The sequence below is a fragment of the Crocodylus siamensis genome, chromosome 2 (genome assembly GCF_052110815.1).
Source record: "Crocodylus siamensis isolate JL-2025a chromosome 2, ASM5211081v1, whole genome shotgun sequence".
Lineage (NCBI taxonomy): Eukaryota > Metazoa > Chordata > Crocodylia > Crocodylidae > Crocodylus > Crocodylus siamensis.
Genome location: NC_143396.1, coordinates 52,850,968 through 52,874,656, shown reverse-complemented (window position 1 = coordinate 52,874,656; position 23,689 = coordinate 52,850,968). Strand labels below are relative to the sequence as shown.

The 23,689-nt window shown below is 44.4% G+C and overlaps 1 protein-coding gene across 1 annotated transcript in view; it reads left to right on the top strand.

The window, feature by feature from the left end:
* GABRA2 (gamma-aminobutyric acid type A receptor subunit alpha2) overlaps nt 1-23,689 on the top strand; it is a 116,011-nt gene that overhangs the window by 43,047 nt on the left and 49,275 nt on the right. The window contains exon 4 of the mRNA XM_090035874.1: nt 4,611-4,678. Coding sequence (XP_089892000.1) covers nt 4,611-4,678 — 68 coding nt within the window. The remainder of the gene's footprint in view (nt 1-4,610; nt 4,679-23,689) is intronic.

Below are 23,689 nucleotides of genomic sequence, written 5' to 3'. Positions count from 1 at the left end.
ACCTGCCTCTCCAGGGCCTCAAGCTGGGCACACATGGAACAGGTGAAGGGACTCCTGTCTGCCCCCCCCCCCTTCCCCCTCAACTCCCAGGCCTCAGGGGCCCCACCAGGCAACCCCCACAGGTGGGGCGGGCAAGGTGCAGCTGACCCTCCCAAGGGCTCCATCTGGGTAGAGGCTTCAGAGGAGCCCTGGGTGGGAGGCATCACTGGGGTAGGGTCCCTGGCTGTGCACCATGCCCGTACCATGGTTGAAGACTCCTCTTCTGTCACTCTCCCAAAGTCTCCATCCGGGGCTGCCGACGCGTAGAGTTCAGGCCCCTCTGCGTGCCCCCCTGCGTGAACACTGTGCAATCTCCGGCGCACCCCAGAAGAGTGCACCTGTTTGCATGGTCTGTTCATGCGGATCCCTCCTGGCATTGCTATATGGGGCCTGGGGGGGTGCAAAAACCCTTCCCGATTTCCTACAGCTGGCCTCGCACTTTGCCCCTCCCCCTCACTCACCTAATTTACCTGTATGTCAAATCCTTGTCTGCCAGAGACGGGCCACTCTGGTGTGGTGCGGTTGTGGGGAATCTGAGGACACACATGGGCTGCTGCACACGTGTGTCTGCTTTGGCATCCAGCCCTGACCAGTAGCTTCAGAGTGCCTGTGTTGTCTTCAGTGGCGTTACCCCAGGTTACACCACTGCAATTTAGTTTGGACCTTGCTCCTGGTTTTTTGGAACACCAGATGGTCAGTGATGCTTTACCATTGGTAGAATTATAGTTAGGATTGCACGTTACTGGTGGAGTGCAGGACAAATTTTACAATTAATCCCTGCAGCATGCTTTTGCCCCCTGAAGAGTGTTCCATCTTGTCACTCTTCTATTTCATCTGTGCCAGGTGACCATTGGGATAGTATAATCCACTCTGGAAAGTTTCTCATGAGCAATATGCAGTCTCTGCACTTCTGAACTATACTTGTGCTTCCCAGGATGCTTTATCCAAACCTACTTAGTCTTACTGGCATGTTGAGAGCAAGGCAGTCCCAGAAGCTTTGGGTGTCCTTGTTCTATATTTTTTATTGTAAACTTTTTGGGGTAGGGAGTGCCTTTTTGTTATGTATTTGTAGAGAATTCCTGGACATTACCATAATGTGAATAATGGTGCCATACTTAGGATTTGTTAAGGAAGGATCTTCTATATGCCAGAATACAGAAAGTACCTCAAATAGATAACTTGTAGTTAAAAAGCATATTTTATTTATTGTATTAAAAATAAGAAAATACATTATAGGTAGTCTGGTGACTAGGAAAGGATGCATGGAATCCAAAACTATAAAAACAAATGTGTAGTTGGTTGTTGACTGTGAAAGAGGTGTACAAGTGCCATCATAAATGACAGCACAGGGTTATTCATCTGCCAGGAGACAAAGTCCCAGAAGAGATTGCACCAGCACAATTTCTCCTTGTGTTCCCTTTGTATATCTCTTGCAGTTATATGCTGCTCTTGGTTCACAGCAGTTTACAGTGTATAATGTATTCTACTTCTAGGCATATGGGATAGGTTTTCAATTTGCTTAATTGCATGATGCTACACTGGTCTCAATCTTTTACCTGTGGTCTGCAGACTTCAGTTATCTGCATTACTGGTAAAGTGCATAAACTGCTTAAGTGCATAGACTCTCTACAGCTTGACTGTCTACTTTTAAAAAAAATGGTTGGATTCTGTTTAAATGCATAATTGCTGAACCTGACTAGGAGTTGTCAGCTTCAAAGCTGTTATTACAGGCAGAAGGCTCTCCATAAAATAAAATAAGGAGCCTTAATGAGGTTGTAAATAGCTTAGATAAGGCTGCTCCTTATAGTTAATGAGCATTGTTTAGGTTGAATTCTTGTAAGTGCAAATTCTGGGCAAGGGCATTGCCTTTTGCAGTCCCAAAACTAAACACATAAACAGAGTTCATTGTGTAATGACTGTAATATTCCCCTTAGCTGTTAGCATATAAAGCTTATATAAAACACAAATTAATACTTCTGTTTTCATCCAGTAGAGGGCAATGGCACACATACATATGAACATGTCTATTACAGTATGTAAGAAAAATCTTTGATTATGTAAGGAAATCAGTTATGCTGCTCTCCTCCGCTCTAGACTTATCACGTAAAATGTATATTTTGGGTTCATTTATGGGCTCATTAGGGCTGTCTGATTTCTGTGTGGTGCGGGAGGGGCACATGCCCTGTGGGCTGTACACAGTGTGGGCTGCATAGTACAGGGGTCGTTCTCTATGGCTCTCTTGAGCTGCACAGGCAGCCCCCACTGCTGTCACATGCACAGCCTGGTTCCTTTCCCAGAAGCATGTACATTGTGAGAAGCCCAGTCTCCTCCCTCTGCTGTAGGGGCAGTGTGGACAGGGCAGACCTCTTCATGGGCCCCCTCCCACCACATCATCTTACCCTCAAAGGCAGATACAGGCACAGAAGCTGAAGCAGAGGTGGCGAGCCTGTAGACCCCAGCAACCATAGTAGCAGAAGCAATGAGATGGGTGGTGGCTGAGTACCTCATGGCCGGCCAATTTGACAACTCTGATTTATTTAATAAAACATGAAATCTGACTATGCAGCATCTTTGGTAAAAGATATCTTTTAGAACAGCTTTAACTCAGAATGAAGATACTCTCAGTGTATATTTTGGGTGTTACAATCAAATATGAAACTCAAGATTGAACAGACACTGTGGCCACATACGGATATTCAGTTCCTCCATGGAGAAACCATGGTGCACAAAAATAGTTGCTCCAAGAGAAAAAAAAACCTAGGAACAACCAGAGTTAAGTAACTTAGGAATAACCAGTTTCTCCTGGGAAAGCAAAAGTTTATATACTTCTGTGAGAAGCCACAGCATAGTACTCCAGCATGCTAGGGTGCTTTGCACCCCTCCCCCTGTGGGGAGACAGTGTTTCACTCACTGGACTCTGCTACCCCTGAGCAGGGAAAAGAACATACCTGCCTCACCATCTCTATATTGTGCTTCAAGGAGACAAAGGCTGATTCTGAGCAGTCTGGGTCAGCCAACCAGGGCTGCCCTATGCACTGCAGCCATCTGTCTCTGGGCAGACTGAGGGAGTCTACAGAGCATGCTGAGTTCTGCTGGCTACTCAGCATTAGCACTGCAAGCTCTCTGCTCTTCAGGGGTTTAGTATTCAAATATCTGTTCAGATATCTCCAGGTAAGTTTTCCTACCAGGAGAACAAAACTAGGAGAATTCTCCTGGATTATTTGAACATGTTTACACAGCCTGTGATTACTCCTGTAACCCAGAGTAGCACTGTGTCTAGCAAAGGGCAGGTTATTATTCCTTGTTAATAGCAGGATCAACGGGAAGTCCTCAAGAGATTCATCTAATTCAGCCCCCTGGGCAGATACAGGATTTCACTGTTCATAAATTATACCAGGTGGATGCTTATCCAGCCACTTCTTCAGTAGAGATTTTAAAGGAGGTTCTACAACTTCCATGAACAGCTTGTTTCATTGTCCTGTGGTTCATGTAGCTAAGAAGCCTTTTCCCCATCAAGATTTAATCTAAATCTGCTTTGCCTCAGTTTAAACCTACTGCTTCATGCCCTACCCTCTGTGGCAAAGTGAACATTTTCTTTCTCTGGTTAATGGCAGCTTTTCAAATTTTAAAAGTTTCTATCATGTGTCTCTTATCTCTTTTTCTTCAAACAAAATGCACCGAGTTTGTTCAACCTTTCCTCAGATTCTAGTATATTTAAGTATTCTTTTTTTTCTTTTTCAGCTAAAAGATTGCTGTCAGGCAACATTTGTTGCCTTGGTACTTATGTGATAGTTGGCTACCACTTAAGAAATATCTACAGTTGTATCCCATCACCATTAGCACACCTCATTTTGTTTTGAACTTAATTGAAAACTGAAGCTAGGAAACTTGGTAATTATTTAACCCTACAATATTTAATATTCTGATTTCATGGTTGTTTGACTGTAGTGTTTAGGAGCCAAATTTTTCCCAGGCTGTATTTACAGTTCCACAACAATAATTCTGTAACATAGCATATAAAGTGAAGGGACTATTAAGTTCAAACATGCACCATTTAAAAATGTATCTAATTAAAATGTAGGACACCATTGAGTAGTTATTTTTAGTGCTGTTAGTAATTGTGTTGTAAGCTCTTTCTTGTCTTTGGCTTTGAGCAAGCCATTCAGTCTGAAAAAAATAGCCTTGAATTAGAAAGCCTTAACAGCAGTGGTCTGCCGCAATAGGAAGAATAGCTCTCCAACAAAGGCATTTTGTGTTTAGGATTATAGTACCTTATTAAATACCAGGCAGTGCAATTATTTTGCTGGCTATAAAAATGAGAAAGATGTTTGCATTTTGCTGTTTCATTTTGTTGTAACAAAAATGAAGCACACGGGGCCAAATTCTCATTTGGTAACATACATATATCCATATGATGGCAAAGTAGTTCTTTGAAATCAGGGGAGTTAGTCCATATTTATCACCATGCAACTGAGAGTAGAATCTAGTTCCTAATGTTTCCCATCACTTTGTGTATAGAATAAAAAAAAAAAGGATGCTAATAATGTTTGTTTTTTCTCTTCTTACATTAGATAGTATAACAGAAGTCTTCACTAACATCTATGTGACCAGTTTTGGACCTGTTTCAGACACAGACATGGTGAGTCTCTGTACAAACTAATCTTTTGTTTGCCTGATACAGAAAATCTGAGGAGACGTGATATAGATATACTGCTCGCACTTACAGAAGAGCATGATATGGGTATCTCCAATGAAATCAATAGAATCTTAACATTATAAATTAGATGCAAGTGAAAGTAGAATCTCAAAGAATGTAAAATAAAGGATTGTTATGTTTAGTGATTGTTCTCTCAGCACATGTGGATTTGAAATGGTCTGCAAAACGAAGACAAGGAAAGCCTACCTGAAAGATTTCCCAAAGTTTTATAAATATTTTGGTCAAAGTCTTTGTTCATAGCCACTCTTTAAAAAGAGGACCATATATCTCCTGTCTCTGAATGGTACATTCAGAGATGTCAGGGAGTTTGGGGCGGAAGGCTGAGGATACAGGTGTAATGGGTGTGGCTTTGGCCACTCAGTAGTCCCAGATGATACATGGAGTTTGGGAGCAACCTCTTTAGCTACTTCTGTAAGGGTGGGAGGTGTTCAAGCACCACCTCACAAGGGATGTAAATATTTAACCTCCTCAAGCTATATTGTTTAGATGTTTAACTGATAATACAACAGCTGCTGCAGGGAGCTGCTCCTGGGCCTTTGACTGAGAGAAGCAGGGAGGAAGCAGGCCCACCCACACAACACAGCCCATGTGAAGCCCTGCCCTGAGGGGGAAGGAGCACCTGTGAAAGACAGCTAATTGATTAATTGATGAGTGATAAGGCTGCTGGCTGTTTTCCCCTTAGGCTATGGGTACTAGTCCAACCCTCACCCCACTTCCCTCCCTCCCTTCCCTTGCCTGTCCTGCTGCCTTCTGATTCCTGCTGGGTCATCACCTGACTTCCGTCCCTTCTTTCTTGCCAGACTGCACCTGCCTGGAGGTAAAAAATAACTGGGGTAAGACAGCCAGTTATCACTGCAGTTGTCTATTAAATGATTAATCGTTTAACCTTTCATATCCCTACATCTCAGAGTGACTAATTCTGGAAAAATAACTGAAAAGGTTAGTTCATTTTAATTTTCAGGAGGGAATATTCAATGAGCGCAACCCTGTAAACAACATATGCACATGTTTTTCGTTAACTAGCTTCCTTCAATCTGTTGGGAGTAATCATGGCAGGAACAACTGATCTGAAGGTGTTTATAAGAAACAACACCATTGGCCTAGAACATAGCTTCTAGAAATAACAGTGGGTAATGCTTGGGGACCTGCCTTAAACCATTACATGAGACGAACAAAGAGGGCTTTCCCATGTGGGATGAGCCGCAAGTCTGTCACTAAACTTTGTGAAATTTGCAGGAAGCAAGGACTAATGTATAAAAGACTTGGGATCTCCACTCTGGCAGCACAAGGGCCTGTGATAGAGCTTTTCCTGGCTTCTCTCAACCTAGAGAGTGGGGAAGGAGTGGTCTCTGTTTTGAAGGAGACACCTGGCTTGGATAAATGCTGATGAACAGGTAAAGGGATGCTGCAAATCCCATCCCTTGCCCTTCTTCCTCACCGTTCATGGATCCTAAAATTGTAGGCCATGGGGAAGGGAGGGAAGAAGAGCACTGGCTCCCTGATAGCTCATCCAGAGGTAAGCTGTCAGGGAGCCCTGTGGGAACCTTAACTTGGAAAATTCACCCTCCTTCCTCCCAATCAGCTGATTTGCAGGGGGCATTCTTTTGTAGCAGAAACCTTCCCAGAGCCACAGAAAAGTTCACACCAGGGAGAATGGCTCCGAGTCTACTGCTTTCCTCCAGGTTTACCCAGAGGAGTGCAGAGGTAAGGGGGGGATTTCCTCCATAGGAGCATTGCCAGTAGCATTGCCACTGCAAGAGAATGGCCTCCTACCCCCTGCAATCCTCTGGTTCAACCCAAAGGATTTCAGAGGACAGGAGGAACCTGCATCACAGCATCAACACTCCCAGGGTTCTTGGAGTGTTGCCTTCATAGAAGAACAGTACCCTGCCCCCTGCAGTTCTCTTGTTTGACCCAGAGATACCTCCCCATGGGTTCTAGTTCCAGGAGCCTTCCTGCTGTGGGAAAATGCGCCCCCTCCAGGGTCGCTATAATCCCATGTTGGGAATTGGGAGGGTGGACGGAGGGAGGGTGCATTCTCCTGGGGCTGGAACCCAACTGCCTATTGACAGCCTGCTCCCTTCCCAGGCAGCAAGAGGGCCTATTGTTAATCAGTGGACACCCCTAGGGACTAGGGTGATCTAAAGAGTAGCTCTCTAGTACCTCTGGCTGGAGAGCTTGTCTGTGTAGCTCTCCAGCTAGGGGATTGAAGCATATGTATCCTCCAGCATTTGGGCTATTTTTCCAGTGGTAGGAATTGCACAGACATTCTTAACCACTGGAAGTGAACACCTGTCCAGGGCCACAGAGAGCAATCTTGAAGTCCTGTAAAAGACCCAACTAGCTTCCTTTTCTGGACTATTGGTTGCCATGATTTTTTGTGGGCTGATCAGGGAGTGCTACATGTAAGGCCCCATCTACACATTATACTTTAAGATGTGATTAACCAGTTAATCATGCCTTAATTTGTCACCTGGCCACACATTCAATCAATTAATGGTGTGATAAAAGGAGGTATAAGTCACAAAGTTATGCAACAAAATACGTGTAATAACTTCGTGGCTAGTTCCTATCATGCCATTAATTGAACATGTGGCAAGGGGCCCCTGTGGCTGGGAGCCCTGTCTGCTGTTTGGGGCTTGAAGCCGTGGGCCTATGTGCACCCCCAAACTTGGGAGCTTGCCCCTGTAATTGGGTACTCAGATGACAAGGCTCTCAGTTGTGGGAGCATCCCAGGCATACCCAGGACTGGGAGTCTCCAGTTGATATGGGCTTGTGCGGGCTCTCCAAGCCTTCCTTCATCTGGTAGTATACAGCCAACATGGGCTTCCAGCCACAGGGATGCTCCAGGTGGAAGCCTGCATCTGCTATTGATTCTCAGCCTCAGGACCATTTGCAGCCCTTGCAAACACTTGTGTGGCTGGGAACCTACAGCTATGGCTAGATTCCCTGCAGCTGTAGCTGAGAGCCTGCAGCTGAGCTGGCTTCTTGCCAGGATCATCCTGGGCTCCCCCTGCACCAGCAGTTAGATGTGAGGGGATCTGATTTGTAATCCCATTACCATGCCTCCTGCCAGGTATATGTGGCATGGCAGGAAACACTATTGTGTGGACTGAGCATCAGATTGCATTGCACTTTTACTTGCACATCTAGAGGGACCCTAACTGACAGCTCTAGCAGATAAAAGGATAAGTCTGGGCAAGATGCCAGAACTCCTGAGAAATAGAATCTGAGAAATGCGTGTTGCAAGGTTTGGGAAAAAATGGTTTGATTTCACTGACCCGTGTAATTTTGGAACCATTTCTGAAGAAATATTGTCATCATTGCAAACTTTAACACTGAAATAATTAAAAACTTTACAATTCAAATTGTTGATGCGAGAAATAATCTGTTTTACTTGAAAGCAGATAATTTGATATATTTGGATATTAAATGTTCCATATTATGCATAATTCAGGAAAAAGGAACATTTTGGAATTACAGAAGAGGTTGGAATGGAAATGGGACTATTTTTGTGAGGTTGCAACTTGGAAATAGATCTTCAGAAATCACTGATAATGATGGGATGGAGTGTTCTGCCACCATAGACAGGGAGTTGCAGGGAATGGAAGGAGTCTTACCATGTTCTCTTGGTGTGAGACTGAGCTTCATCCCAGGCTCATAAGAAGGGCTGCCTCCAGTTGGCCTATCTGTAAATCATAGAATTATAGAAAATTAGGGTTGGAAGGGAGATCATCTAATTCAATTCCCTGCTCAAAGCAGGACCACCCCAAGTGTATAATCCCAGCCATGACTTTGTCTAGCCAGGACTTAAAAACCTCCAAAGATGGAGATTCTACAATCTCACTGGATACCTGTTCCAGTGCTTTACTACCCTCCTAGTGAGAGAGTTTTTCTTTATATCTAATGTAAGCTTCCCTTGCTGTGATTCCCATTGCTCCTTGTTCTGTTATCTGCCATAACTGAGAACAGTCTAGCTCTATCCTTTTTGAAACCACCCTTCAGGTAGTTGAAGGCTATTATGAAATCCTCTTAAGTCGTCTCTTCTTCAGACAAAATAAGCCCAATTCCCTCAGCCTCTCCTCAGAAGTCATATGTCCCAGACCTCTAACCATTTTCATTGCCCTCCATTGGACTCTCCAATTTTTCCACATCTTTTCTGTAGTGAGGGGGGGCCCAAAACTGGACACAGTACTCTAGATGTGGCCTCACCAGTACAGTATAGAGGGGAAGAATCACTTCCCTTGATCTGCTGACAATCCACCTTCTAATGCAGCTCAGTATGCCATTAGCCTTTTTCACACAAGGGCACAATATTGACTCATATTCAGCTTATTGTCCACTGTAACTCCCAGGTGATTTTCTGCAGAGCTGCTGTTTAGCTAGTTGGTCCCCAGCATGTACTGGTGCCTGGGATTGTTCCATCATAAGGGCAGGATTCTGCTCTTGTCATTATTGAACGTCAAAAGATTTCTTTTGGTCCAATCCTTCAATTTGTCTAGGTCTCTCTGAATCCTATCTCTACACTCCAGCTTATCTACTACTCCCCACAGCTTGGTGTCTTGTGCAGACTTGCTGAGAGTGTACTCCATCCAGTCTTCCAGGAGGTTGATGAATATATTGAATAAAACTGGCTCCAGGACTGACCCCTGAGGTACTCCACTTGATATAGCTACCAACTAGACATCAAACCATTTAGAGCCTATTTAATCCCAACCAGCCAACCAGTTTTCTGACCACCTTACAGTTCATTCCTCAAACTCATACTTCCTTAGGTTGCTTGCAAAAATGTGGGAGGCAGTATCAAAACTCTTGCTAAAGTCAAGGTATATCACATCTACTGCTCTCCCCTCTCCATAGAGCCAGTCATCTCATCATAGAAGGCAATCAGGTTGGTCAGGTATGACTTGTCCTTGGTGAATCTATGCCAACTGTTCCTAATCACCTTCTTCTCCTCTAAATGCTTAGAAATGGATTCTTTGAGGACCTGCTTCCTGATCTTTCCAGGGACTGAGGTGAGGTGAGGCTGGCCAGTCTATAGTTTCCCGGATTCTCCTTCTTCCCTTTCTTAATGATGAACTGTATTTGCTCTTTTCCAGTTGCCTAGGACATCCCCTGACCACCATGAGTTTTCAAAGGTAATAGCCCATGGCTCTGCAGTCACATTGTCTAACTCAGCACCCTCAGGTGCATCATGTGCAGCCCCATGAACTTGTACATGTCCAGCTTTTCTAAATAGTCTGTAACCTGTTCTTTTACCAGTGTTGGCTGCTCACCACCTCCCCAGAGTGTGCTTTTGGGTGCAGTAGTTTGGGAGCTGACCTTGTTTGTGAAGACTGAGGTGAAAAAGACATTGAGCGCTTCAGCCTTTTCTGCCTCATGTGTTATTAGGTTGCTTTCCTCATTCAGTAAGGGACCCACACTTTCCATGATCTTTTTCTTCTTGCTGACATGCTCGTAGAAACCCTTAACATCCTTTGCTAGCTGCAACCCCAGTTGCACTTTGGCCTTCCTGATTTCATCTTTGCATGCCCAAGCAATACTTATACTTCTCCCTAGTTGTTTATCCAAATTTGCACTTGTAAGCTTCCTTTTTGTATTTTAGCTGGCTGAAGAGTTCCCTGCTAAGCCAAACTGGTCTTTTGCCTTAAGTACTCCAGTTGGTCTCTCCAGCACTTGCACCAGGAAGTTGCCCCTAGCTCTCTCTAAAAACTTCCTGGATTGCCTGTGTACTGTTGCATTGCTCTCCCAGGAGATGTCAGGCTGATTTTGAAGTCCCCCATGAGAACCAGGGTCTGTGATTGGGAAACTTCCACTAGCTATTTGGCGAAAGCCTCATCCTCCTGGTCTGATGGTCTATAGCAGACACCCACTGCAACATCACTCTTGTTGCTTGCCCATCTAACCCTAACCCAGAGACTTTCAATAGGCCTGTCTCCAATTTCATACTGGAGCTCTAAACAATCATACAGCTCTTTTATATAAAGTGTAACTCCTCCTCTTCTCTTCTGCCTGTCATTCCTGAATGGGTTGTACCCATCCATGACAGTACTCCAGTCATGCGAGCTCTCCCACCAAAGCTCTGTTATTCCAATCACATCATAGTTTCATGACTGTGTGAGGACTTCCAGTTCTTCCTGCATGTTTCCTAGGCTCCATGCATTTGTGTACAGACACTTGAGGTAACTAGCCAATTGCCCTATTTTCTCAGGAATGCGTCATTGCTTGAACTGGGGAGTCGGAGGTGGCCAGATGTGATGCCACATCACTCCACTGTTTGTCACCAGCTACAGAAACTGGTATGTCTTCACCATAATAGGCCACTGAGATTCAAATATAATTTTTGAACTTTTTCCCTGAAATCTTAATCTTCTTGGTGGGACTTCCAGTTTCAAAGAGCTCTATTTCAGTTAACACAGTATATGCTGGATTTCATTAAATGTTTAATATAAAAGGGTGATTATAAACGAACAGAACACTTATTTACTTGGGAGTCATTACATGTGTTAAAAAGGCCCAAGAGTCAAATCATATGAAGTCATTCTTTAAAATTTTGGGGAAGATATTGTGCAAATGAAATACAGCAAATCAATGTGGTAGTTGTAATAAGTAGCTGAAGGCCTATTTGTAGATATGTAGGTAGGTAAATAGAGGTGGTTTAAGTGTTTACTGACACCAGAGTTTTCAGGCTTACTTTAATATCTGCAGTTGACATTTCTAAACTTATTTTTTATAAAGTGTATCAACCATCAATTAGTAAACTTCTACCTATATGGTTTAAAGTAAAAAATTCCCAAGTAATTGCATCATGTGAAACATTGATAGAGTGGAAGTGCCAAGCATTAGATTTTATAAATATAAAACATTACTGAGCACTCAGAAGTATTTTTAGGAAATTATTTTGAGTAGAAAAAAATGGTGTTCCATTTGCGTGCTTTTTCCAAATTGGTTCATTGGGATGATGAGTTTTATACCTCCTTCATTTCATTTTTCAATGGAATGGCAACAATTTAGTTGCTAGACTGTATGAATTCTAGGGGATCTTCAGGAACAGAGGGTCATAATTGCTGAAGTCATTCTCCATTGTTCTAACTGGGGTCCTCAGTTCCACAATGTACTCTGTTACCAGTACTTCCTCTAGCCAGTATTATGTTTAGAACTTCTGCTCAAGGATTTTTTCTACAAGAGAAATGTAGGTTCCATTAACTCTATCAGTTTCTCCACCAGCACTGCAGAAGGGAAGAGTGAGGTATGCAGAATAAAGTCTGCAGGTGATCATTGTCCCAGGCTGTAATTCCCACTCCCTCCATTTTCGTCTATATATGGAACATGGGAGAGCCATACTAGAAAGGAAGGAAGGGCTAATGGAACGACTGTGGCATACCATGGCTTGTTCAGGTTGCTGACAAAAAAGTTCATGCTAATTATTATTTGATTTCTTATTGAATTCATAAGAATAATTTATTTGATATTGATTATTGCTGAAATGTATAGCAGATTATATGCAGGTTGTGTCTAGTTCATATTTGGCCTGCAGATCCTTTTGCCCTGGCCTGTGAACATGGAGCTTTAGCATTGTTGGGTAGTGGGTAGCTTCAGTAGCTTTGCTTGCTCCTGCTTCTATAGGGAAAAGCACTGACTGGCTGCAGGTTGTTCCTGCATACTGCCATGGGGAAAAGTGATAGCAGTGGCTGGATCCTAGCACCTGCCCATCCACTTGTCTTTAATTTAGATTGGGTCAGTCTGGCCCGCAGCCTTAGAAGGTTGCCAACCACTGGTTTAATCTGTAACTCAACACTAACATCACAACATAGATTATCAATTAAATCCCACAGTTTTTTCTACTGTAACTGGTATCAGGCTGCAAATGTTATTGACAAAATTTGACAAAATTTTGGTTCAGTAATTTTAATATTGGAGTAATCATAATTTTAAAAGGTAAGACTCTTTGTGATAAATTGATTAACTTTTGCAGCCTCAGAAAGGAGACCACTTTAGACTCTCATCAGGGCTTAATTATTTTTGCTAGTTTGAGAAATTTAGCGCCAAAATAATTTATCCAAGTAAACAAGCTGTCAGTTGCATAATGCCCTAATGACAGATTTGTTTCATAACAAATTTCAAATGGGTACTGTATGAACGCAAGTTTCACAGTGACCATTTTTTCAGTTTGACATTCAAAAATATTTATTTGTCACTAGCAGAAAATAGCATTAGGCCTGATCAGCTGTCATGGTAGGTGACAAATTTTTCAACAAGTGAGCATTTGGGTTTTCTTTTGGTTGGCTTTCTCTTTGTATTTTTGGTGGTAGATCATAGAATCCGTATGTTCCTTGGTTTTGCAGGGAAGCCTAAGACTTCTTCCTATGATGACTTTCAATGCAGAAGCAGACATTTGCTTTTCCTTTCCAGCTACAAATGACAAAAGGAATATAATTTTTCATTTGCCATGATTCATTTATGATTTTCTTTATATATATGAAAATAGAATATTACCTACTACAAAACAGCTTTAATCATTTCCATTAGTAATCATGATAAGTGTCAGTGATGCTTGCAAATAATCAGATATGGACTTTTTGGTTTTGAGTTATTTAAAGTGTTTTTCTTGGGAATTTGACAAGTATAGGGATTGGTAAAATCTGTAAAGGATCTGAATTTTTGTAATCCATTCATGCACACACTGCAGAACATTGAAATTAAAATTGTAATCACTCTTGCCTACTATACCTTGTCATATGTTCTAGTTATCTCATTATAATACAAGTCTGGAAAAAAACATGCAGTGAATATTAGGATTGTTTGGTCTAGTATGGGATTTATCATTATCTTAATTAAATTATTATTAGACCATCTGGAAGGCATTCCTGCCCAAGGCTTCTTCCCACTTGTACCCATATAGCCCAAACTTCATTCTTCTTTTTTTCCCTATAATCATTGCTTTACATACATAATAGCAGCTTACATACAAACATATGGCTTGATTTTGAGATTAGGAAACTATTGATATGGGACTGGTGCAGTTCAGGATGATAGGTGTGTGAAGATGGGGGCGGGGAAAACCCTGCTTGTTCCCACAACCAGAGGGGACTTACCAGACATGCCAGACTGAGCAACACCAGCGAAGAAGATGCCGAGAACATGTTTTATGAGCAGCTGTTCAGTTCGAATCGGACCGCCCTGCATCTATTCAGGTTTTCCGACCCTGAGCCCAGACTCAAATCCAAGGGACAAAGAAAAACAATGTGCTGGAAGAGGGTGTGGCCGGGAGACCTGTAGAGAAAGCAGCTCCTGGAGAGATGGCTCAGGAGGGAGCAGAGTCAGCTGTCAGCCAGCAGCGAGCCTGCAGTAAGGGACAGCTGCAGGAGCCAGCTGGAACCTTTGCCAGAGGGACAAGCTGGATGCAGGATGGGTGGACACAACAAAAATAAGGACCTAGGAATTTTTTGTTTGTTTTGCCGGGAGGAGGGAGAGACTGGTGAGATGCCAGAGAGACAAGAGTCCACACATGGGTGTACTTAAGACCCAGATGGGTCAGGGTGGAGCCAAGTCAAAGCACCCAGAGATGGGGCCTTTGCATCAATGGGAGTTTTTCTTTGGAACCGAAGGCATATCGCCCCGCTTGAATGGGAAACAACTCCATAAAAATAAAAAGACAACCAAACCACAGTGGGAAGACTCTGCCTATAAACTGTCAAGTCTCCCACCTCAACAGAAAGGAACTTGATTTATTTCTTTCATTCACTTCATGAGCGGTCCCAACTGGAGGGCTGTAAAGGTCCAGGGGACCAGCATATGAGGCCGACAGGCCACATATGACCACAAGCCCATACAACAAATCAGAGAACAAGCCCTCACATAAAGATTTTAGTACGCAACGGATGGTTAACATCAAGGTGGCACATAGTCGGGGTGTAGGGGAGGTTGGAACTCCAGAAGACGGGATAAGTCTGGCACACCAGAATCTAGCTACAAGGGTAATTAGACTCCTCCTGATTTGAAATATCTTATAAGATCAAGTTGTGGCCAGAGAGAATCAGGTAATCCCTTGTGGATGCTAACTCTGATGAACTCCACAGCACAGTCAGGCCAGGCACAGGGCTGCCAGGCCCTGAGATCCTATCATTTGTTGCACCAACAAGGTGGTTGAAAAATGATGCTTCTTTAATTAAACTGGTATAAAGTTGTAGCAGTGCAGTAGTGAGGCAGGATCAGGAATACTTTCTTTGAGTAAATTTTTTGGTGAAATATAGTAAGTATCCTTTTAAAAAAATTCTTGTGGCAAGAATGTACTGTGCTTTTAAATAGAAATAAACCCAGCAAATATGTAGAAACAAATGGATGACTAGTGTTTAAAAACAAAATTAAAACAAAGCCAAATTTCAGCTCTCACTTTGCATTTGGATACATTGTATGTGATTAGAAGAAACTCTACATTAATTGTTGATTTACGTTTAATTCTTGAATTGTAATAATTCAACCTTAAGGGCTGCCTTTTACTTGACACCATTTAGAATATTCACAGGAGTTTCCAGTTTTATAAATATTCATGTCAGAAGGAACCTACTTTGACCACATTTATATTATAGTCCATTTCAACCAACTACCTAATATCAGGTAGTTGGGTGGGGGAGGTCGAAGCTCTGTCTGCAACTGCTAGCAGCTGGCAGCCCCGCTCCCTGCTCCCTGGCCAGCCACTTCCCTGGCCAGGAGCAGTGTGCACAGCACAGGGGCAGCAAGCAGCAGCTGTCTCCTTGCTGCCTCTGTCTTCCCATGCTATGGCTGCTCCAGCCCCTGCCCCTGGCAGTGATGACCAGCAGCCTGGTCTCCAGCTGGCCACCGTGCTGGACCTGCTGGCTTAATGCACTGCCTGCTGCCTGGCCCACAGCTATCTGCAGCAACCACCTTCCTCTCTGCAGTGCTCTGTCCCAGGGCCACCACCACGCAGATGTCACCTGGACCCTGTCCTTCTGGCTGGATCCTGGCAGGGACACTGGCAATAGACTGCTGGATGCCACAGCTGGGGCCACCCTTGTCCTCCTGGGCCTCCAGCTCTGCTGCCTCTGGGCCTGCCGAGCCAGCCAAGATTGATGGCTGCACATTGGCCAGCAGACCTGAGATGATGAGCGGTGGCTGAAGGTGTTCCAAATGACCCGTACCACCTTCTGAGACCTGGGGCAGGTCCGTCCATACCTAGAATGGCAGAACACCAACATGTGGTTGCTCCCACATGGACACCCAACTGGCTCTTGCCCTGCTGAAGCTGGCCACGCCTGCCAGCCTCCAGTACATGGGCCATCTCTTTGGGGTAGGTGAAGCTACTGTGAGGGAGACTGTCTTGGAAGTGTGTGGTGCCTCCAGGATGTGCTGGGGCACACAGTGCTCCACCTGCATGATTTTGTGACAGGGGTGGTGGGGTACCATGCCCTGGGATTCCCTCAGTACATTGGGGCCCTGGAAGGGACCCGCATCCCCATCACCTACCTGTCCCATAGTGACCAGCCCTACTACAGCCAGAGGTGCTTGCGCTCCATTGTGGTCTGGGCTGTCATCAACTACTGCAGCTTCTTCACAAATGTGAGTACCAGCTGGGTGGGCAGTGCTCACGATACCCACATGTTTCACAACTATGCCCTGCAAGGCTTGGTGCAGAGGGGCCACTTCATGCGGGGGGTGCCAGACCTGCAGCTGGGTGTCATGGCTCTCTTCCTCACTGGGGACCCTTCCTACCAATTCCTGCCCTAGCTTATGTGGCTGTACACCAGCCAGCTGGACCTCCAATCAGGCCCATTTTAACTGATGCCTGGGCTGGACCCACACCACAGTGGAGTAGGGGCGCAGGCTGCTCAATAAAGCTTTTCACTGTCTCCTGCCTCACTGTGTGCTGTGGTGGTGGAACCCAGGGGCCAGGGGAGTATGGCTGGGCCAGATGGGGTGGAAGAGTGGGGGCAGGGGCTGAGGTGGGAATGGCCCTTTCCCCCAGTGTAGGGGGGCATGGCTGGCAGCTCTGCTCAGGCCTGGGTGTTGACAACAACTGTGTGCAGCTCTGGGTGGATTCTTTGGATTGTAGGGCATGGCGTGCAGGCACCTGGGCAGGAGCCTCACCAGGGAGGAGCTGACACTGCTGGCAGCTGGCCACACCTTGTGGCTTGGGCTGAGGCTGCAGAGCTGTTAGGGCAGGTGTTGGCCCGGGCTCCCTGAGCTACTGGTGGAGAGTGGGATGAGAGTACAGTGGGATGGGCTGCTGGTGTCCTGCAGAGCCCTCTACTGGCAACATGTCAGGCAAGAGCAGGGGCTTGGGTAGGCCACCCATGATGCTATACATAGCATGGCTGTGGCCTGGGTCCTGGGACATGAAGATTTCTGTCAGCTGCCACATAAAGGGCATGGTCTTGTGGGCACTTTCATTGGCAGGTAGCAAATTTACTCGCAAGTAGTGTAATTTATTGCGCAGTAAGATTGTGCACGTGTTGACACGCACACTTATTGCGTATGCTAATATGCAGTAAAGCATCTTGTGTAGACACACCCAGAGAATAAGAGTGATCAAGCATTGCCAGTTCCAGAAGCTCTTGAAACAGAAGGGAATCCATTGGGTGAGATGTAGTCAGAGGATCTACCATGGTGATTCCATACTTTAGGCTGTGGAAGAAGACCAAAAAAAAGAAAAAAAAAGATTTCTATTAATCTTACCATGCGGAAGAGTCCTTCCTTAGTCCAGATTTAATGATCAGCAAAACCATGAACAGGGGAACATGACAAAGTAGTTAGGCATTTCAGAAGATTCTTTGTACTATCCCTGGCTAGGGACAAATATTCAAAAAGCCTGAGCCTGAATTGATTCAATCTTTGCAGGTTAGTCTGACCTGGCTAGGCTAAACCAGTTTGTAAAAGTACAGACATCCCCTCTGGACGGAGGAAATGCCAGCATGTGCCTGCAGTGGTTCAGGCTAGAAGCCAGAGGGTGCTAGAGCAGCCCTTCCTTCCCTTTCAAGTAATGAGCTGAGGGCAGGGGGTGTGGCTAGGCCCCTGCAGGATGCTCTTATTAGGGAGTGCTCTGCCTCTCCACCCCCCCATAACTTGCTGCTCCTCTGACCAGTGACAGTGCCAACACCGAGTTACACAGCAGGGTATTTATTAGCCCATCAGCAAAAACAACACCTCTCTCATTAGTTCAAGCTCTTAAACAACTTTTTCCAAGGAAGGAACAGAGAGTCATTACCAGCTTACCTATTCATTAGCTCCAAAAAGCTGTAAATGGACACTGTCCTGTCTGCCTTACACAAACGCCTCTCAGTATTAGCTAGCATACCACATGCTGCTTATGACCAATGCTGTGGGAGAGAGCAGGGGGGAATCCCTGCTTGAGCAGCGAGTGGTTGGGGGAGGGGAGATGGGGCAGGGGGGAGCTAGGCATACCCTCCTGTGCCTACAAGTCTCTGCCAGAGGTGCAGGCAGAGAGAAGAGCCCCAGCCAGTTCTGCCAAGCATCTGGGATGCTGGGTACTCCAGTTTCAGTTAAACCAGGAAGTGGTCTGGGACAGACATTACATAAACCAGTTTGAGCCAAATCAATTAAGTCTGATACTAAATTCAACCAGGTTTATCTCAAACTGGTTTCAGGCATTGTCAGACTGGTTTATGTGCACTGAATGTCTGTTCAGAAACTGGTTTAAACCTGTAACAGATCACTTAAACTTGTTTAAGTGTAATGTCTGTCACTAGCCTCTGAGCCTACTCTGCTCAACATCTCCTCTCCAGCTACAGCCAATCTCTGATGCTTCAGTGAAAGAAGAAAAACACCCAGAGCCAAATTATAGATGGAGAGGGGATTCCTTCCTTCCTGACCCATACAGATGAAAAAATACAGCCTTGAAACATAAGATTTGGTTATAAATATTGTCTTTAATGGAGTTATAGCCAGTAGTGGGTAGCCATGTGGGACATGGGGCCTGAGCTCTGCATAAGGAGGAGAGGGGCATTGGAGTGGTGGCAGTAAGGCTTATGGCTCTGGCCTGGGGAGCAGAAGTAGAAGTCCCCTTGTCAGTCTCCCTTGCCATTCTATATGGGAGATGTCACTGGTGTCAGGAGAGATATTGGTGCAGGCAGTAGTCAGGCTATTAATGCCACTGTATGTAGGGTCCTTTTCGTATCCCTGCAGCCTTTTTTCTCACCGCCAAAATCAGTGTTTCATGTCACTGCTTGGGACAAGAAGCAGTCATGGTCACGGATGTGTGAGAGGGTTCATATACTTGGCAGCTGCTGTGCTGACACCTTCCCTGGAGCAGCAGCTGTTCCTTGTTGTCCCCAGGCACAAAACCTACTGACTGCCTCTCATTGCAGCTCTCATGAGTATGTTAAGGGCAATACTAGTTTTATGTTTGTTTCTTTTGCATGATGCACCTAAACTCAAGATCTTACATGCTTTCTCATACATAATATTATGTATTTCCATTTAAACTTGTAGAATATAATCCCATGCCTGCCTTTAAATTTAATTGACTCTATTTGTACACAAAACATGAGAAGCATACTATGACAAATTTTAGCAGTATCCCAACCAAGGGACTGGTACTTCAGTGTCTGAAATCCAGATCTACTTGTTAGAGTCAAAGGTCAAAGGATATGGTGATATGAGGGAGTTGTTTTTTAACTTTATTTTAGCTGCAACTAAGGAAGAAAAACCAGAGTGTAGTATAAAACAGATTGTACTTTTAAAGTTTCAGCTGTTGTGGTGTTCTTGCTATGGAATGCTAAGTTCAGCTTTGTGATATAAAGCCCTAAAGGCCTCCAACTAGGTCAGTGCTGTAAATTTATTGTGACAGTAGCCTGAGAGAGAAAAGCTGCATGTTTAAAAAAGAAAAAAAAAATTCAGAGCAACTGAAAACCAAAATAGTGTCTCTGAATCATTAATTACCATAATTGTCTATGGAAAGCTATAAGGCTAAATTGTTATTAAAGGAGCTAATTACAGGATCTGTAATTAAGTTAAAAACTTCATTTTAATATTTAAAAAAATATGAGGTAGAACATAATCAAATTGTGGATGGAACATGGCTGAGAAAAGGACAAAAAGTGAAGGATAAACATTTAAACACTTAAGGCTGGCTTCCTTTCTGTACCCTCTTATCAGAACTAATATGCTTTACTTTTAAATATAAAGGACACTTCATTTTTATTGCATATATTTCTCACTTTATTGATTAAAGTTTTTTTTTACCACTTCTCAGAATTATTTTCTGACAAAGCTTCTGTTCTGTTCAGGCATACAGTGCTTCTTAAGCAGAAAGAAGTATTATTTCCTCAAGGAAAGAGGCTATAAATATTAAAAGGGGCATTATATTAATTTTCACTCCTAAGCAATAGCTGTTTTGTGCAAAAAAATACAGTCAGATTGTAAAACCTGTAGAAAAGAGCTAATCGGAGTGTTTTCTTTTTCTTGCCTGTCAGTGGGATTACATGCAGAGTAAGATGCTAAATGTGTGTAGGTGGCGGAAGCTGAATAAGTGTGTGGGGTAAGTTTAGTCAGAGTATTAGCACAGAAACTTCCTAATATTTTTGTGTTAAATTTTGAAAAGTATTTTTTGTTTTGTTTCGATCATTCTTTTCTTAAGTTTTGGTTGTTATAATTGTATAATATTTGACCATCCATAAAGGTGCAAAAGAAACAGTATTCTTACATTCAGTTGTTCAGTATATTGTTTAAATTGGCTATGCATTAACTTGTTAGTGTGCTTGTCACAGGAGCAGGGTAAGCACCTGTGACTGCGAGGGAGTTAAGGAGCTGCCGATCACCAGGGGCAGCTCAGGTGCTGGTTGCCATGGCAACCAGATGGGTCATCTGACCGGAAGGGGGAAGGGCCAGGCCCTTTATAACAGCTCAGGCCTGAGCCCAGCCACAGTTCCCTTCTGTCTGCTGCAGGAGTAGGAGCTCTGTGGCAGAGCTGAGCAGTCTGGGTTGGTGGTTGCAGCCTCACCCCACGGACTGGCTGCGATGATGCTGGGAATGCGAACACCCTAAAGGAAGATAGGGTTGAGAGCCCTGGTGGGGGCTTTGTATTTGCGTTATGAGCGGGTAGGCTCTTTGTTGATTTTGTTACAGCCGTTTCGGGCTTGGTTTATGTTACAGTTTACACCGGAGGACTGGGTGAGGCTGTAGGGGAGTGAGGAGGCCTCAGGGGGGCTCCCCAGCAGCTTGGGAGTTCCCGGTGCCCAGTGCCGGTAGGGCACTATTGTTTGCGCCGGCAAGGCGCAGTGTGCAGGGTTGTGGACCCCAGCCCGGTAGGGTGGCGTTTGGCCCGCGGGGCAACTGACCCAGAGTGGGGCAGCGGGCAAGAGGCACGGCACAGACCCCCCAGAGGGGGACAGCGGGGCGAGAGTCGCTGGAGGCGTGTCTGAGGCCCTGAGAAGGGCGGGAAAGCCCCGAGGTGGGCGATTAGGCCCCAGAGCAGGGCGGTGAGCAGAGAGCCAGGCCCAAGGGGTGCCGACAACTGGGCGGCGGTGGAGAGCCAGGCCCAGGGGGCGCCAGGCGGGTGGTGAGCCCAGGTGCTAGGGGGAGCACCAGAGGGCGAGGGACCGCTCAATGTCCCACGGAACAGCTGCGAGGCTTGGGGCGCGCTAAAGGGGAGGTTTGGAGGCACGCATACCCCCTTAAGAGAGGGGCGCACAGAGGCACCCCATTTGTGGAAGGGGCGCCGAGGAGCCCTGAGAGCACACAGAGCTGGGGACCTAGTACCATGGCCCTAGTTAGAATGTTCCAACACCATCAGCGAGGCTTGGGCTGCGGTACAGGGGAGGTACAGGAGCCGCAGACAGCACCCTCTGCCATCGCGGTGTGTATAAATGGGCAGCTTCCTGCTTCATTTCATCCTATGTTATTCATAAGCAAGATCAAGTCATTGCAGGCGAGAATAGGCAGGCGGTGGACCCATTGCAGGAGTCCGGAGCCGCACGCGCGGAGAGTCTTCAAAAATGAGACTCCTGTCACAGTGCCCTACTGACCTGCATCTATATTTCCTTAATAAAACAAGCAAGCATTAGCAGTTCTTTGCAGAATTAGAGACGCCTAACCAGTTTGTTGCTGCAAAAGCATACTTAGTAATCAATATGAAATGAAACTTTTAATAAGCTTTTTCTGCATTATTGTTTCAGAATTAGCCATACTGGTGCCACTTAGTCTACCTGACAACAAAGCTAAAGCAGCTCTCCTATGAAAGTGGGTGGACTGGCTGCTAGATTTTTTATTGACATTTCTGTTTCCCAGATATCTCTCCTCCATTGTGTATTTTAGATGAGTTTTTTTAATAGAAAAAATAAACTCTGATTTGTGGTTCTTCCAGTTTAAAGGCATGTACAAGATGTAAATCAATGAATAATGTGGGTTATGCTCTCTATATAGATGTTGTTTCATCTACAATAAAATAATGAATATGTTGTTTCATTATTTTAATAATGAAATTAACATCTACAGCATAGGTATTTCCAGGGCTATTATTTTTTACCTTCATAAAAAAATATCAGTATATTTACTTTCTTTGACCATTTAGTAGTCACCTAGTTGGCCATTACTTTTCATAGCCAAAATATTTCAGAGATGCAGTGAATTTATTGTCACATTTCCTTAACATGTGAGGCCTGGATCACTATCTTAACCAGTACATCTTGAGGTAGAACTGTCTACAGGGACTCTTCAGATAGCTCCTCTGCTTTTCTGTTTGGAAGAAGGAGTGGCGCTTCCCTTCAGTAACAGGTTGCAAACCAAACTCAATCTATTCTCAGAGATTCTGAAGAGGCCAGGTTCAGCCTTACTCAAAGACCTTTGCTAATCACACTGACTGGCTCATAGTGATGTCTCTCTTCCCCAGTCCAGTTCCCGGCACCATGAAAACATATGAGTTTTGCTTGTAGGGGTTTCTCTGGACCTGTCTAAGTACCAAAGTTAGGACAGAAATATTTGGACCTGTCAGTGTTACAGTGCTGAAGCTGATACTTTAAGTAAGGTAGTATGTTCCCAGGGGATAGTATCTTTTCCAAGGAAACTGTGATGTCAAAAGAATTCATCCCTCCTTCTCTTGTCTGCACCCCTCAAAGACCATTCCTGCCTTCTGCTTATCTTCTATGCACAGTTTATCTTCCAGGAGTCTGCAGAAAGGAAGGGATGGTTTTGAAGAAGGATCTGAATCCTCCTTTATTGAAAGAGAGAGAGCCATACTCTGAGGGCCTCATTCATAAATGGATATGGATATAAGACTGCGTTTCATCCACACTGGTTGAATAGGTGATTTTAAAGATTTTTTCCAAATATTTCAGGCCTTTGAATTTTCAGAGCAAAAGACTGATTTTTGACAAAATGAGAGGAAGGAATAGAATGGATTGGACTGGAATGGCTCCTTCATCCAACTGGAGGATGCACTGCTGTTTCCATAGAGCAGTATTCCGTTCTCTCTGTGGTATTAAAGGTCATGTACCAAGCAGAAATTAATTTCATATTAAAAATGAAGTTAGATTTTACAGAGCTCCTCTAGCAACTTTCCCCCAGGCTTTTCCAGAGTTAGACAACATTAATTCTGTGTGCATATAAAACTGATATTACAATAGTCTTGTATGCATTACAAGCGAAAATGTTGAGAAACACAATACTTCAGTATTTCCACAACCTCCACTGAATGATTTTGTAGGGTTACTGCAAATCCCCTAAAGACCAGCAGGAAATACCTGAGCTCCCATTACTTGCCCTGCGCATTCTTTGCTAAGAGTCAAAGATTCTTTGTAAAGATGAGAAGAAGAAAGGCTTTGGGGAAGGCAAAAATTGATTCAGTGTTTGCTTCTATATAAGCAAGGCTTGCTGTTTGTATATCACCAGCTACCAGCCTACCTATACAATTACTGTACAAACTAATATGACCACTGCACCTATACAAACCACCTATACCAA